Genomic DNA, 15,790 nt, shown 5'->3' with positions numbered 1-15,790 from the left:
TTTATTCTGGTAAAGTGAAAATCAATATTAGATGGCAGTGAACGGCAGGAAGACACAGTTAGGCTGCTGAGGAGACTCGGGCTGTAAAACCGGAGAAGCTGCCATTTTCCTGCTAGAACCAGCCTGTAAGTAAACATCCTGTGGTGTTTTCTTCTCCTCAACATGACATAACATGTGAAATGAATCAGGCCTGTGCTGACAGGTGATCGGGTGCTGCTGAGCGCTGCAGCCTGCCTCAGCTCCAGCGTGGCCCACTTTGTCCTGCCGCAGTGAGGGGGGGGCCTTTAAATAACTCGCTGGGTTTGAGGTGTTGACCGGGCTCGCTCCGTCCCCATAGCACACTTCACATCCCCATCTGGACTGCCATCCCCTGACTGAACCCATAACCTATTTACAGGCCTGACATCGTAGTAACAGAGGATGTGTACAGTTACTACAGGAACGCACAAGAAGCAGCGAGAAAAACTGCAGAAACTGTTCAGAAAACACGAATAATGTGCGATATGTCAGCCACAAACAACTAAAGTCACATTTTGTTGCATAATAAACATGAAAAAAGTCTACATGTATCATCAGGAACGATAAGACACACAACTCACACTTCTTCAGAGCAGACAGATCCAGCCAGACTAACAAAGGTCAAATATTATTTCCTATTATATTTAGAAAACTGATACATCCGACAACCTTGGCTCATCTTCCGTGGAGGCCGTGGTATTGGGAAGTCACCTGCCTTCCTGCTGCGTGACGGCCTCCAGAGAATCAGCGTACTGGAATTACTAATCCTGTTTTTGTCTTGTGAAACCTGCATAAGAATTACAAACTCCTGAGCCAAGGAGCGGCGGCAAGTGTTTAAAAAGCCGACCAATCCGTGCTGTTGCCAACAGAGATACATTTCCAAACAGGTGGTTGGGAATAAATTGTGGTACTGTGAGTGATGTCACTGGTAAGTTTTCTGAAGAGTGGTTCTGCAGCTCTGGTAGCAGCATCTTAATTATAAGAGTTATAAGAGTGGCATGACTCTATAAGAAACTGGGCGTGTGTGAGACGAGAGACATATATGCAAGGACATATTTAAGCAACAGATGCTGCGATGTGGCCTCATTTTACTGTCTATACATGCGTGAATGCAGCAGACATTTTTTTTAGGGGGAAACGTAGTCAAGGTGGGGGGCATTTGTTGTCAAAACACTTTGACTACTGTTAAGGCATAAAAACAGGGTACTGGGTTAGGTAAAGATCATCTAAACACACATTTATAGCATTAAACTTAATTTACAAGATCCTGTTGCATGGTTGCCATTTGTAGCTAACATCAGGAGGAGTCTCCGGCACCATGAACACATAAAGGACTGACTTGCATTTAAAACCACCCTCAAGTGGCCATTCGAAGAAGTGCAGTTTTTAGCATTAACATCACTAAAGCTAACGTTAAAATGTAAACAGATAAAATAGAAAGTCAAAAGAGGAAGTATTGCAGTCTGAAATAGAAAGCAATAGACGATGATCACACACTGTTAGCTACAGAAAGTCCCAGGCTCTTGTTAAGAACAAAAATGGCAGTTCAAGGCAGATGTGACACACAGCCTACCCCAAATATTCTGCCCTCATTCGGGAAAAACACACAACAATGCTAGCCTGAGTTAGCCGGTTAGCGTTAATGTGGAATTCAAACACTCCAGCAACAACCTCGGGGTGTCAGAACTGACGAGTGAGTGTGGCCAATCAGAAGAGAGCTCACCAGTGTGTGATTACTCTCACTGTCAGAAGGGGGAGACAAAGATCCTGCACTGTAAGATTTAACACCAGCTTTTAATCAACATGCTAACGTCAGCCCATCAGACAACGTGCTTCTCAGGGTCCAGTATGTCTCAGCTTTGCTTTCTGAATGAGTCAAAATGGAGACCACACCACCCACTCTATGATCTGTCAGAACTTTACAGAGCAGTGAAATAGAAAAGTTGGGTGTATATGTGAGGATTTGTTTATGCACGCAGCAGCAGGTTTCTCCCTTCTTCTTTTTTAAAATTACACCACAGAAACCAGATTGTCCTGGTGGACACACATCAGACCTGAAACAACCAGCTGGTTCCACGATCAGCTGACCATCAACACTTGGTAGGGGAAGCGCATGTAGCCTCCAAATGCCAAGTATCTACAGTGACACCATGAAAGGGAGGGGGAGGACTGGAGCTGAGCAATAGTTCAGTGGATGTGGGATACAGAGTGGGATCTGCAGCAGAACAAGATCAGATGGCACAGATACTAAGAAAGTGTGAGACACATGGAAGAGAGGAGAGACTCTAAAAAAGCCTGTGAGGAATTGATTTTTTTTTATTGAATGGGACCTATCAGGCCACGTGAGCCCTGAATTCATTTAATTTGGGGAAAGCTGCGATCAAGTTGTGCTATTTTTAGGGTAAAAAAAAATTGAGACTTTCTGTCATTTCTGAGCAGCCATCGAAACTTTGGAGCGCAGGAGGAGTGATTGTAATGATCTCTTCATCTAGTGGAGAACGAGAAGCACTAAACCTCTCAGGCAGAGACATGAAGACACTCTGTGGTCATTTACTTTTCTGCCTCAGGAGGATAGAGTGGTTCTACCCATAACAGAAGGAGAGGAAAAACATGCACCGGCTCGGCTAGAGGAGAGCGTGGAAAGGAAAGTTCAGCATCTACTGAGAACACCTGAGGTGAGCCGCTCTGGATTTTACTTTGTCTCTCAATTTAAATGCATTTCTACAGTCACAAGTCAGCAGGAGTCACAGCACAGCAGGCAGTGTACACGTCCTGAGACACACACACATTATTAGATATTAATATCCCTTGGACACTGGACATCCTGCTTCCTAGCAACTAGACCACTGAGAAACACAGACTACAGCGTAAAAAGAAAAATGTGTCAAATATTGTTGGTAAAAGTGAGTCTGGACTGTTACATGTGTGGCTGCATGTATAGAGAGTATTTATGTCAGTGGTGCACCTACACAGCTGCTGCAATGACCCCATTCAGAGGGTTAGTTTCTAATGAGTGAAATAATTTTAATACATGTGTCTGTAGGGTAAAAAAAACCCTTTGTATCGATCTAGTTAACAAATGAAAAGAAAACATTAATCACAGCATGGCAGTCTGACCCGAGGCGATGACATGACAGATACTTATCTTACAACGCCATGTCACGTCATATAGTAAGAATAATTCTGTTTTGAATTCATTTCTGAAAGATGTCTACAGATATGTGATGGATGGAAAAAATAAGCGTTTCCCAGAGGATCAACCCAAATGACTTTCCCCTCTGGTGCCAACAGAAGGTCAGCTGGCGTATTCTTGAGAAAAATGCCTCAATGTTCCAACTGATTGGCAGGAAATTTTGCATAAACATGTTTCCTCAGCATTAACTACTTATTCCAGGAATAAATATGAATAGTTATTAATGGTAACTGATTTCGGTTTGAATGGTGCCATGATTTAGAGATTTAAAAGTTGCATTTTGTTTGTCATTTCAGCCCATTTTAATATTCAAAGACTTCACTACTATCCTATTTACATATTTAGACAGTGACAATACACACACAACTACAATTTTACAAAGAACAAAAAATAAAACAGCTAACTTACAGCCACTGTCTTCATATTTTTTAAGACACTTTGCCTCTGCCAGTTGGACAACTTAGCAGTGCTAATGCTGCAAAAAGTAGAGGAGCTAGCCTCAGATTACCTGACGTTCTCTCATAACACATTTGCTGCATGTTAAGTTTTGCTGCCTTCTAAAGCTGCTACGTTCTGTTCCGACTAAACTCAATTAAAATCCTTCTCTACATCCTGTTTGATGCCAGAAGACATTTCTAAATATTTGCTGGAAATGTTCCTCATTTAAATATCAGTTGATGTCAGGCTCTAATTCCACTGTTTACACCACAAGCTATGTTTCCCCCCCATTATTGATTCTGACTATTTCTGTCTGAGGCCATCTCCACTACGATACCCAGCTTTCTGCCCCACCGTCTCCAGCCCGTATTACTTTCCAGTTTCAGCCTCACAGGGGAATCGCACAACCTCATCACAGTGCTCTAACAGTCGTGCCAGCTGGAGGAAACAGAGAATACGTCATATAAAATGGCAGGGCATTGGATTAGCTGGCTATTTCTGTAACTTGTTGATCAGGGAAATCTGTATTGTATATTCCACAGTGTTTTCAACAGGGCAGAGAGAGGCAAGAAAACAAATCAGTCCTGCAGCTAGTCAGTTTGACAGCGTGTGTGGTCCTGAGAGACGCCTGCATCATAAACACCAGAAATGACTCTTTAATGAGTAATATTGAAAATCTGGACACATAATGGTGGATTTAATTGTACTGACTTGTCCTTAAGTGGAAGTTTGAGTGGGAGAGTTCGTCCTTTTCACTGGTTTTGAATGTGTGAATATGTGCTGATACTGCTGCCAGCATAACAATGGATCATGTAATCGAGTATTGAGAGTATTGAAAGTAAAAGTATTAAGTTTTATTGTTGTGGTTGTAGTTCAGTGGTTCTGTGGTTGCAGCAAACGTAGAGGCACGGCGGCGCAAACTGACCGCCATGTTGTGAGGCAGCTTGATCATCCAATGACGAGCCAGCTCCACCAAACCTGCTCGAAATCAGCTTTCATACTGTCATACTGCTCTGGCAGGGAGACAGGGTTTTTAATGGAGGGACTGCTCCAATGTGTCACTGTTTGAATGTTTGTCAGTTGGTTCACAACAGTATGTCGACGAGAACTTAAGCCACGATATGAAAAAGAGGAAAGAGAGATGGAATCTCAGTCTCTCTACTTAGGCGGATGGAGGGAGTGGTGTGGAACAACAGAACAGTCGTTAGTTTTCACTTCAACAACTTCAACAAATTCCTTTAAGTATTAATACTAAACAGGTACTACAGTCAAATAGCCATTAGCCACCAGGCACTGTAAATTCAAAGCTCTAATATTTATAAAAGAATAACAAAGGTATTAGTGACAAACTGTTTTCAAGTTGTACTGCACCAGAACATGAAGCACACAGAGCACTGAATTATCAATCTATCTTATATTTATCAATATAGAATGATCATGAAACAGCACCACTAGCATTGCTAATTAACATTATAGAGGGATTATAGGAGCACACAGGACGAAGAGGATCAATTTAACTGAGGCATCTGTCTCACTGAATAACAACACAAACACACTGCCGCTTATTTGTGGGTCAGCAACACATGTTACTGAGAAACATCCACCTCCTCTCGGCCTCTGCAGGTATGTGCTCATTATTATCATAAAAACATATTCATGTGTTAACACTGACCTCTTTAAAAATGATCAAGCAGGTCGTTATGATAACTTCCAGGTCAGAAAGGTTCATTGTGATTTTAAATCAGAATTGGGGGATTTTTATTTCCCAGTTTCTGAATGATGCGAGCTGATTTCTGGTTTTCTAATATCAAAACAAAAAAGCCTCAGTGCTTCATACAGATATCAACACTCTGCTTGTCGTTCTTTTCAGGAATCCACAGCTGACGCTGCGTCTGAGCTGGACAGAGTCCTGCACTTCCTGCTTCATTTTGTATGAGCCGGGCTGATAGTGTGAAGCCCTGTGGCTGCGTCCCACTGAGGCATGAGCGTGGGAAGGGCTCACCACCACCACCACCACCACCACCACCACAGTTCCCTCTCCTGTGAAGAAGAAGGCCTCAGACTGAGTACCATGCCTGCTGTGGGAAGCTTTGGAAATGGAAAGATCCACACGAGACGCAAATACCACAGCCGCTTCGTCACCAAATCCGGCCAGTGCAACATCCACTTCGCCAACATGGACGAGAAATCACAGCGGTACATATCGGACATTTTCACCACCTGCGTGGACATCCGCTGGCGGTACATGTTCTTGCTGTTTAGCCTGGTGTTTGTGGTGTCCTGGCTCTCATTTGGCTTGGCCTTCTGGGTCATTGGCCTGCTGCACGGCGACATGGACCGTCCTGCAGAAGACACCGATTTCGTCCCCTGCGTCAACCAGGTCAACACCTTTGTGGCAGCTTTCCTGTTCTCCATTGAGACCCAGACCACTATTGGATATGGCGCTCGCTGCGTGACAGAAGAATGCCCAGCAGCTATCTTCATGGTGGTCTTCCAGTCGATCATGGGCTGCATCATCGACGCCTTTATGATCGGCGCCATCATGGCCAAGATGGCAAGGCCCAAAAAGCGTGCAGAGACGCTGCTTTTCAGCCACAATTGTGTGATCGCCATGCGTGATGGGAAGCTTTGCCTCATGTTCAGAGTTGCTAATCTACGGAAGAGCCACATCGTGGAGGCTCACGTTCGAGCCCAGCTGGTGAAGCCACGCTACACAGAGGAAGGCGAGTACATCCCGCTGGATCAGCTCGACATGAACGTTGGATACGACAAAGGCACTGACCGCCTGTTTCTGGTTGCTCCCCTCACCGTCATACACGAGATCGATGAAGAAAGCCCGCTGTTCGGCATTAGCAAGCAAGACCTAGAAACATCTGACTTTGAGATAGTGATTATCCTTGAAGGGTTGGTGGAGGCGACGGCCATGACGACACAGGCCCGCAGCTCCTACCTGCCCTCGGAGATCCTGTGGGGTCACCGCTTCGAGCCTGTCATCTTTGAGGAGAAAAGCCAGTACAGGATAGATTACTCCTACTTTCACAAGACTTTTGAAGTACCGTCCACACCCAGGTGCAGCGCCAAGGACATGGAGGAGAGAAAATTCCCAACATCCGGTGCCAACTCCTTCTGCTATGAGAACGAGCTGGCATTCATCAGCAGGGATGAGGAGGAGGAGGAGGAGGAAGGGGAGGAAGGTAGCACAGAGAAGGAGCAGGACAGGAAGTGTTCGTCTGAGTTAATGAATGAGCTCAGCACTGCTGGGCTGGATCCATTATCATCTTCCCGCAGAGAATCAGAGATTTAACTGGTTTTGTTTTGGGGTGCGGGGCAGAATCAGGCGGACCAGTGACCGTCATTCTGCTGACATGAGGACGCCACTGAGGACATGTCTGCTGCATGAGGAGGTGCTTCATACACAGATGAATCTGTGCATTCTGGGAACGGCTCTGAACTTTAAACTGCAGATGATCCAAGTAACTACATGCATGACAATAACATAGTTTTGTATAAATACGTTGGTGGGACTATCTGTAGGTTCCAAAGATATATAACTAAGTGTGCAGTGACACTGGAGACATTTAGAAAATCTGAATGTAACGTCTCTAAATATTCTGTTTCTACAACAACAACAAAAAGTATAGACGATACGGACTATAATGTTATTTTCCATTACAAACAGGGAGACGCTAACAGAGGAAATGATCCATCAAATGATCTCTATGAAGGCAAAGAACAAGGTTTTAATCAGCAGAAACTCTGAGTCGTGTCTGAGCAGGCTTTGGCTGCATCCAGGTAAACACTGAAGACTGACAGAGGCGGAATGCCTCATCACATCCGTCATCAAGCTAGATACCATGTTGTTACACCTGTCAGAGCAGGTTTACAGTTGTAGATGTTTCCAAACATGGACGACATACATGGCATCACCCAAAAATAAAAGTTAAGGTTCTTACAGGTTTGTTCAGTAGGATCATCTTCAGTAGTGAACACCACTTTACTTTGTAGCCTAAATATGGCCACCAGAAGCTAAAAGCTAATGCTACACTATGAACCAAAACCAGCATGGTCCCACGACCACAATGTCAATACCACCAAGTTTACCACTCCAACCTCCAACCTAATGATATGCGTTTTAATCCTATCTAGCTAATCTTAAGGTAAACCATCATCAGTGGGGTATTCTGTGTATTTTGTGTGGTAGAATAAAACATGCTAACACACTTCTGACTTTTAGGACTTATTCTTTATATTTAATTGCACATTGTCAGGATTCATTCAGAGCTTTTGCCCCGGGAGGTGAAGTGAGTTAAGATGTAAGAAATCAAACCTGTTCAGAACACTCAGAGAGCTGTGCAAACATGTCGGGCACAACTTGAGGTGATTTTTATTTGTTGAATTGTGTCCAAAGATTTCCAATCACATGACTACCTTATCAAAGAGCACATAGTAAAGTTATTTGTTTTGACAATGGAGCCATATTTGAAACCAAAAACATGTCCCTGATCACTGATAGATGAAGGTGACAGTGTTATTTCTAGCCTGAGATTATTTTAGTAAGTTAATTAAGATTAACTGGAAGGTCGAAAGAAGAGAAGGAAAGTGGTCAGCTGACTTTCTGAGGAGAGTTAATTAACTTGGGGCTATGTCTTAATATCTACCCAACGTAGGAAACAAACAAAGGATCGCGTAAGGCAGAGGTCAGAGCTCTGCTTATATTTTGGTTGTACTGTATGATCCACTTTCAATGCTGCATGAATCTTTTAGCAGCGGGGCTGATTACACAGTCTCAGCTAATGTGTACTGGAGTATAAACTAACCCAAATCCAAGGAAGTGAAGGACAGAGCTGCTAATATTAGCCTGCGCTCTGATACAGAGGCATCTGCACAGGCAGCGAGGAAACACTCAGCGGATGTGTGACTTCACACACAGTTAAATAAAAGTCATTAAAACAGGGATAGCAACGTCAGCTAACAGGATATGCTAATGTCTGCAGCAAACAATAAGACAAAACAACAACCACACAAAGCCCCACAGTGTGTCTAACCTCAGCACATCACACCGCTGCAGACCGTCACACATGTAATCAAAGACTTCTGAGGGCCCCCTGCAGGCCACAGAGGGTTCTAAGTATTCTGAGATGAAAGCCGTTCATGGAGGACCCGGGAGACGCAGAGTGGCGTAACGCTGTGTAACATCTGTGCGCCATATTGAGGTCAAGTTTAGCAAGTAGTGCCCCGAAAGGGAAGTCCTACCAAAACCAGGGACGGCGGGAAGACATATTGAAATTGTCCAAACTGAGTGATTCTGTAGGAAGGCCCGCACTGTCACATGACTTCAGCTGATGAACATGAATCCTCTGTTCACAGCTGGTGTTTTCTCCTCTTCCTCACAGCACAGTTATTAGGTCAGACTGTTGCTCTCCTCCCAGGTGACTTGATTTAGTTTCCCCTCCACATTTGTCACAGGAGAGGCTCCATGTGGGTTAACTTCAACACCTGACTGCCGCGTCAGCAGAATTTCAACACGTTTGTATTTCTATGTTGCTGACTGGAGCTGAATTATCTGAACAGAGAGCAGGGTCAGGGAGGAAGATGAGAGCTCCCATCAGGCCGATACTGTAAATACATTATTTTTTTCTTTTTTTGTTTGTTTTAGTTTTGAATTCAACCAAACCAGAAACACTTTCTTTGCTTTGAAGACTGAATTGATATGAACTTGTCAACCTTCTCTGGCTGTCTTCCACTGAGGGCATTTGCACCCTGTGTTCTGTCCTTGCAGGTTCGTTGTGTGAGACAACAACCTCAACAAAATGTTTATAATCTCAATAAAACATGTCTGACGAGGACGACAGCTTTCTTTTTTCCTTCAGGGAGAGAAAGCGAGCGAGCTGATAAACACAGAGGAATGGACTGAGGTTTACGGCAGGGTTCGGTGGGACGGTGTCCTGTTGGGGTCAGAGGTTTCTTCTTTCACTCTTATGCAACCAATCAGGCACGTCTTTGCGTATAGAGACCTGAACCTTGAGTGCTGGAGGAGAGGTCACATGGACACACAGATGCTAAAAAACTGACTTATTTATAAAATATTCTCAGATCGTCTGTGTGCAGGTCGACAGCATCAGTAAAGCGTGACGGGATGTCTTCATATCTATCACAGAGCACATCCTCTGGGGCAGAGAAATGAAGGCCATGTGGAAGTATGAAAAACTGCAGTTCCACCTGCAGCCCCTGGGAGGCTGGCTTATAAAGCGAGTTGGTCTTCATAGACCACCATGCTAAACATGTTTTACAGGGGGAAAAAAATCATCATTAAGGCTGTGAAGACAGTTTAGATGGACTCAGACAAGATGGCGACACCGTGGGCCTCTCATACAAACGCCTCTTCAGAAACCTGTGGCTGATGTAAAAAAAAAACTTTCTCATGTTTTCTCATCCTCTACCCACACACAACCACCAAAGCAATTAAAAATATTGTAAAAATGTGGAAAACCTCTTAATACGAGCCGACCTGCACAGAGCTTGAGACTGCACTGGCCTCGTTCAGAGCGTTATCCTGAGCCTCGCTTTGATCGTCTGAGATGTGCTGTGTGATGGAAGGAGCACTGAGAATAAACCTGGGATGCTTCCCTCCCACTCTGCAGTGTTGGAGGATGAGAAGCTGTGTGGAGGGTCAGTCTTCAACATGCAGAGTGGGATGCTGAAAGGCAAATTCAGCCTTAATTGCAGCAGCTCTATTCTTTCCCCTCAGCTGACAGAGGGAGGCGGACAGATATTTCAGATCCAGATCTCGTGCTTTTTATAGTCACACTTCTATTGTTTTCCAAGTTAGTTCATTTTGTGTGTGTAGATCTGTCGCTGACTACACTTATAGGTGTTTTTTTTTTCACAAATTTAACAATACAGACATCAATTCAGTGACCATGTTTTGATTTTTTTTGCACTGAAACCTGATTTTGACTGTAAATTGAAGACATTTTTGGGAGGGTCACTTGGTGTGTTAGGAAATGAGAAGTCTGAACATCAAAACAGTCTTAGCACCTTTTGGGTGTTATATTACAGCTTCTCTTTCCATTCACAGCAAAATCAGATGTCTGGCGGGCCGCGTCATGTTTTTCTTTTGAGGGGTGTGAACGGCTCAGAGGTTAGAGGAGTCAACGTGTGAATGGAAGATGGCTGGGTGGAAAAACCCACCCAGTCTGGGAAAGATTGAGGACAGATTAGACTGAAATTTAAACTATTATCTAACCGCTGAGTGAACGAGCACACACACACACAATATTGTGTAGCATGAATTCTGTCTGCATCAAATTCTTCCATATTCTAGATGCTAAATCCACTAGCTTCTCCTTTGCAAACATCTTTATCATCTAATATGAGCTTACCAGCTGCCTAAAGTAGCAAAAATACTGCTTTAAGTATATAAAACATTTACTTTTCATGCAATTGTGGATGCTAATTTCTCTAAGTTGCTGCAAATAATTGTATCAGCGTGCTAGCTACCTGTCTGGTGGATAAAATTATCTGTTTTATTCAAACTTCTGGGGCTGGTCTGATTTAACATATAGCTGCTATCTTACCGTTTGCAAGTTACTTATTTGACTCACATTATGATGTAAACAACACCAGATCCATGTAGTGTAGCTTAACTCCTATTAGTTCTATTAAATCCTATTAGCTAGCGTGCTAGTTCCAGCTAGCTGGCTAAGCTTAGTTTGCTAGGTAATTATGTAAAGTTATCATAAGTAATATACTGCCAGAGAGGTTATCTGTCTATATATTATTTAACCAGCTAGCCTGATATAAGTTTTGTATAATGTCAAAACGTTGCGGATTTCTAACAGCAAACAGTGACGCAAGCTAGAGGCCGCTAGCTAGCTACTTAGCTTTGACGTAGATACACAGTTAGCTGCCTCGTAGCGTTTTCATACAATTTAAGTCACAGTATGATAAACAAAGTTCAAACAGGTGTCACCATTTAATATAAACGTATATTTTGGTGGGGCCAAGATAATTACTTAATTAATTAAAGTGGTCATTTGGGCTGAAAGCTAAATCATCCAAATGAGTTTGTTTATGCTATTTTTTATGAAGTTTGATGCAGACTGACCCTGTCTGTCGATGCTCAGCTGGTGTTCCCTCCTCTGCTCGTTCATTCCCAGCAGGAAGTTCTCCAGTTGCCCCTGTGTTTGCTGTCGGTATTCGACTCAGTGCCTCCTGTAATCCAATCAGCCTGCTGCCGTAATCAAATACTGCACGTCTGCAGGAGTCGAGGCTGCTACTACTGAGTGATGTGCTCAGCTGGAGGATGAACATTTCCATGAACAGAATACCTCGGAGAGACGATCGGACAGTAAACACTCGAATGTTCCCTTCTGGCCTCAACTTTAAACCCGATGTTTGCTGACTCATGTCAAGATAATCTGCTGGCTCGTTTGAACGTTTCCAAAAATATTCATATTACAGATGAGACACTATAAACAATCATATTATATATATATATGCACCTGTAAAGATCTAAAATAATACATGTTAAAAGTTCTTCAAGGTTTCCAGACATTTTTGGTAGTTATATACATAACAGTGTAAAAATGGCCGAACAAAAATATTTTACATACCATGCATAAGTAGCTCGTCCTGCTTATTAGCAAGCTAGCAACAATGCTAACACATTAATCAGCATCAAGCTAGCAATTCAGCTAAGTAGCTAGCTAGCTTGCAAGGAAGCTAACATATAGTTAAAAAACTAATCCACGAAACACAATAAGTTGGTTTTAAAAAATGTAACTATTTTTTGCTTATTTCATGGTACATTAAACACATTTATTTGGTCAGTCCCTAAAGCTGTGAAATTAATTTTTCTAAAACAAAACACAAAATCAGCTCAAAACTGTCAGAAGCTGGACCGTCCAGAGGAACCTCTCTGCTGCCCTCTTGTGGCGCCAGCCTCAGATGACACCGTGCTGCTTGTCTTTCAGCTGCAGATGTGGATTTCCAGACCTCACTATGCCAAGCACCACAAAACAAAGGTGTTTTTTTTTTTTTTTTTTTTTACAATAACATACATTTTATTACATAAACGACTTAATTCTGACGGTCTTTAAACACAGCGTCACAGGTGTTTTGGTTTGGTGGATCTGCACAACAGAAAGAGTCATGCGTGTCTTTGAGTCCTCTTCTGTTTGGTGTGTGTGCATGTATTGTTTTATGGGATATTTCTATAATTAACTCATCTGAACGGACATCGACAGTCAGCCTTCCACCCCCAGCCCACCCAGCCCCTCTCTCTTTCCCTGCTGTGATTCCCCTTCAGCCCCAGTTGTGCTGGTCGTCATCTGTCATGGTCAGGATATCCGTCACCAGGCCGGTGCCGATGGTCCGGTTCCCATCTCTCAGGGTAAACCTCTGGCCTTTCTCCAGAACCATCGGCTGGCGGAGCGTGAGCGTCAACGCGGCGTCCTCACCGGGCATCACCATTTCCTGCAGGAGGGATGAAGAGGTGTCACTCTCTTATGAACACACACACAAAGGTACATGTTTGGACCGCTCTCGCTCACACACCTTGTCACCAGACAGACTGATCCTGCAGGCCATGTCCCAGGTGAGAGAGAACATGACAGGCATGAAGTTGTTGAGGAAGGGTTTGTGTCTGCCTCCTTCCTCCTTACTCAGGACGTACACCTGTGGCACAGACGGTGTGTTGTTACATAGCCGCTTCATCAGCAGGCAGTGTGTGCAGTGTTACCGTCAGCTCTCTGACCTGAGCTTTGACTTTCTGGTGAGGCTTGATGGATCCCGGTTTGCACATCACCATCCCTCTCCTCACATCCTCCCTCTTGAGGCCTCGGACCAGAGCACCCAGGTTGTCTCCAGCCTCAGCCCGGTCCAGAGACTTGTGGAACATCTCAACGCCTGAGTGAGGACAGGAAGTCAGACTTGATCCATTTGTGTGACCGCCATGTTTTTCTTCCTGTCTGCTGTCACTCACCTGTTACCACAGACTTGAAGCTGCGGTTGTGACCCAGAAACTCACAGTCGTCTCCTTTCTTTATGATTCCCCTCTCCATAGTTCCTGTCACAACGGTACCTCTGCCTGAAACACAAGACAGAACTCTGATTAGCGGCCTAAAATTCAGGATTTCTGCTCAAAAGCAGCATCATCGGGAGCTGTGTTCATCTGAGTTTCTTCTCCAGACCTGGGATTGAATAAACTCCTTCTATGGGCAGGAGGAAAGGTTTTTCCAGCTCTCTTTTGGGCAGAGGAACATAAGCATCCACCACCTCCAGCAGTTTCATGACTGCATTCACACCCAGATCAGGCTCCCTGTTCTGAGAGGAGCAAAGAAAAGTTACAGAAAACACACTCACAGCTTACAAAGAACACAGACTGAACTCAGCAGGAGGTCCCCCTACCTCCAGGGCGCAGAGAGCAGAGCCGATTATGACGGGCGTGTTGTCTCCGTCGTATCCAAACTCTGTGAGCAGCTCGCGGATCTCGATCTCCACCAGCTCCAGCATCTCCTTGTCCTCCACAGCGTCGGCCTTGTTGATGAAAACAACCACATGCTCGACGCCGATCTGCCGGGCCAGCAGCAGGTGCTCGCGCGTCTGCGGCATCTGGCCGTCAGTGGCCGCCACCACGAGGATGCAGCCGTCCATCTGAGCTGTGCCTGTGATCATATTCTGAAGAACAAAAGGAGTTACTGCTGTGACAGGTGCAGGTAAACAGTGAGGCTGCACGCAGGAGACAGAAGGCTACCTTAACGTAGTCGGCGTGGCCCGGGCAGTCTGTGTGAGCATAGTGTCTGTTGGCGGTGGCGTATTCTACATGAGAGGCGTTGATGGTGATTCCTCTGGCTTTCTCCTCGGGGGCATTATCGATGTCCTCGTACTTTTTGTAGTGAGCACCGCCAGCGCCGGAAAGCACTGAGGAAGAAAACTCATCACATCACAAACACTGCATCTCAGTCTAAACAGAGGGGACAGAGGGGACAGCAGGGACGGCATCCTACCTTTCGTGATGGCCGCTGTGAGGGTGGTCTTCCCGTGATCAACATGGCCGATGGTTCCGATGTTGACATGGGGCTTGTCTCTGCTGTAGGTCTTCTTGGCCTCTGCAGCAAAGGTCCGCCGACTCACAGGCACAGCACACTGCAGGACAACAAGACAGCCGGGAATTACAAAGATCCTAAATACATGTGGAACCGTCTGCAGATGGATACTTACTAGTTTGAATGAGCTGTGCAGGAGGCTTGGCGAGGAAAGCTGAAGGGCTGAGGACAGAGATGACGTTATTTGACTGTGTAACAGCAGCTATGCTACATGTCAGTGCAACTGAGTGTTTCCACACGTGTCTTTAATTTCCTATAAGCTTTAAAGGCTTCTCACATCTATGCTGTCATGTCTATAAATGTAAAGCTGTGGTGCAAATCAAGAAACTTTCGGCATGTAGGTCGCGTTATTCATCCGATTTAAAGAGTTACATCACGCTAACAGCAGCTAGCACTTAGCTCGCAACCTACTTAAACCACCAAGTGCTAGCTATGTACACTTTAGAGTTCCATTTGCTCGCTGTTAGCTTGCTTTGATAACCATCCTCTGGGTTAGCACCACCGTTAGCTAACCCTCGCCGGTAACGTGACCTTGCTCAGTACTAGGAAGAGTAGCATCATCCCGTATTATCACGTTCTGAGGCTTCCACGGACACGCACGGCGCATTATAACGTATATAAGAACACACAAACATACAAAGTGAAATAAGAATAAAAGAAGCATACAGACTGTGTGGAATTAAAACAATTCATACCAGAGAAACATGCACGCAGCCCCACAAGCGCCGCCATCTTGGTTGACTAGACAAACCAAAGACGATGACAAAGTCAAGAGAGTAACCGGCCCGTCACAGAGAAGTCGTTTCACACTGCGCTGAAGTTAACAAATCAACTGCTACTACAAATATGAAGCAAATCAACAATAACATGAATTCATATGACGTTAAATGCGCGGTAAATAACAGTAAAAAATATAATTTGAACCTCAAATAATGTATAAAATGTGCAATAAATACATTTTATACATTATTTTAAGTTCAAATTGTATTTTTATTAGCAGGATTTTCAAAAGTTTCTTTATATACAACAAGTG

The 15,790-nt window shown here is 44.3% G+C and overlaps 2 protein-coding genes across 2 annotated transcripts; one reads left to right on the top strand and one right to left on the bottom strand.

Annotated features, from left to right (window-relative positions):
- Positions 1-2,160: 2,160 nt before the first annotated feature.
- On the top strand, positions 2,161-9,495 carry kcnj12b (potassium inwardly rectifying channel subfamily J member 12b). Its single transcript, XM_028411855.1, has 2 exons — positions 2,161-2,693; positions 5,520-9,495. Exon 2 carries the CDS (start codon positions 5,631-5,633, stop codon positions 6,951-6,953), a length of 1,323 nt encoding a protein of 440 aa, XP_028267656.1. The 5' UTR covers positions 2,161-2,693; positions 5,520-5,630; the 3' UTR covers positions 6,954-9,495.
- A 3,192-nt stretch (positions 9,496-12,687) lies between these two features.
- tufm (Tu translation elongation factor, mitochondrial) lies at positions 12,688-15,532 on the bottom strand. Its single transcript, XM_028411854.1, has 10 exons — positions 15,453-15,532; positions 14,873-14,919; positions 14,659-14,797; positions 14,406-14,572; positions 14,060-14,329; positions 13,843-13,975; positions 13,635-13,739; positions 13,407-13,558; positions 13,208-13,327; positions 12,688-13,126 (listed from the first exon to the last, which is right to left on the bottom strand). The coding sequence occupies exons 1-10, from the start codon at positions 15,487-15,489 to the stop codon at positions 12,956-12,958; spliced, it is 1,341 nt and encodes a 446-aa protein (XP_028267655.1). The 5' UTR covers positions 15,490-15,532; the 3' UTR covers positions 12,688-12,955.
- Between the last annotated feature and the right edge of the window lie 258 nt (positions 15,533-15,790).

Source organism: Parambassis ranga, chromosome 8 (genome assembly GCF_900634625.1).
Source record: "Parambassis ranga chromosome 8, fParRan2.1, whole genome shotgun sequence".
Taxonomy (NCBI): domain Eukaryota; kingdom Metazoa; phylum Chordata; class Actinopteri; family Ambassidae; genus Parambassis; species Parambassis ranga.
This window is presented reverse-complemented; position numbering and strand designations above follow the sequence as displayed.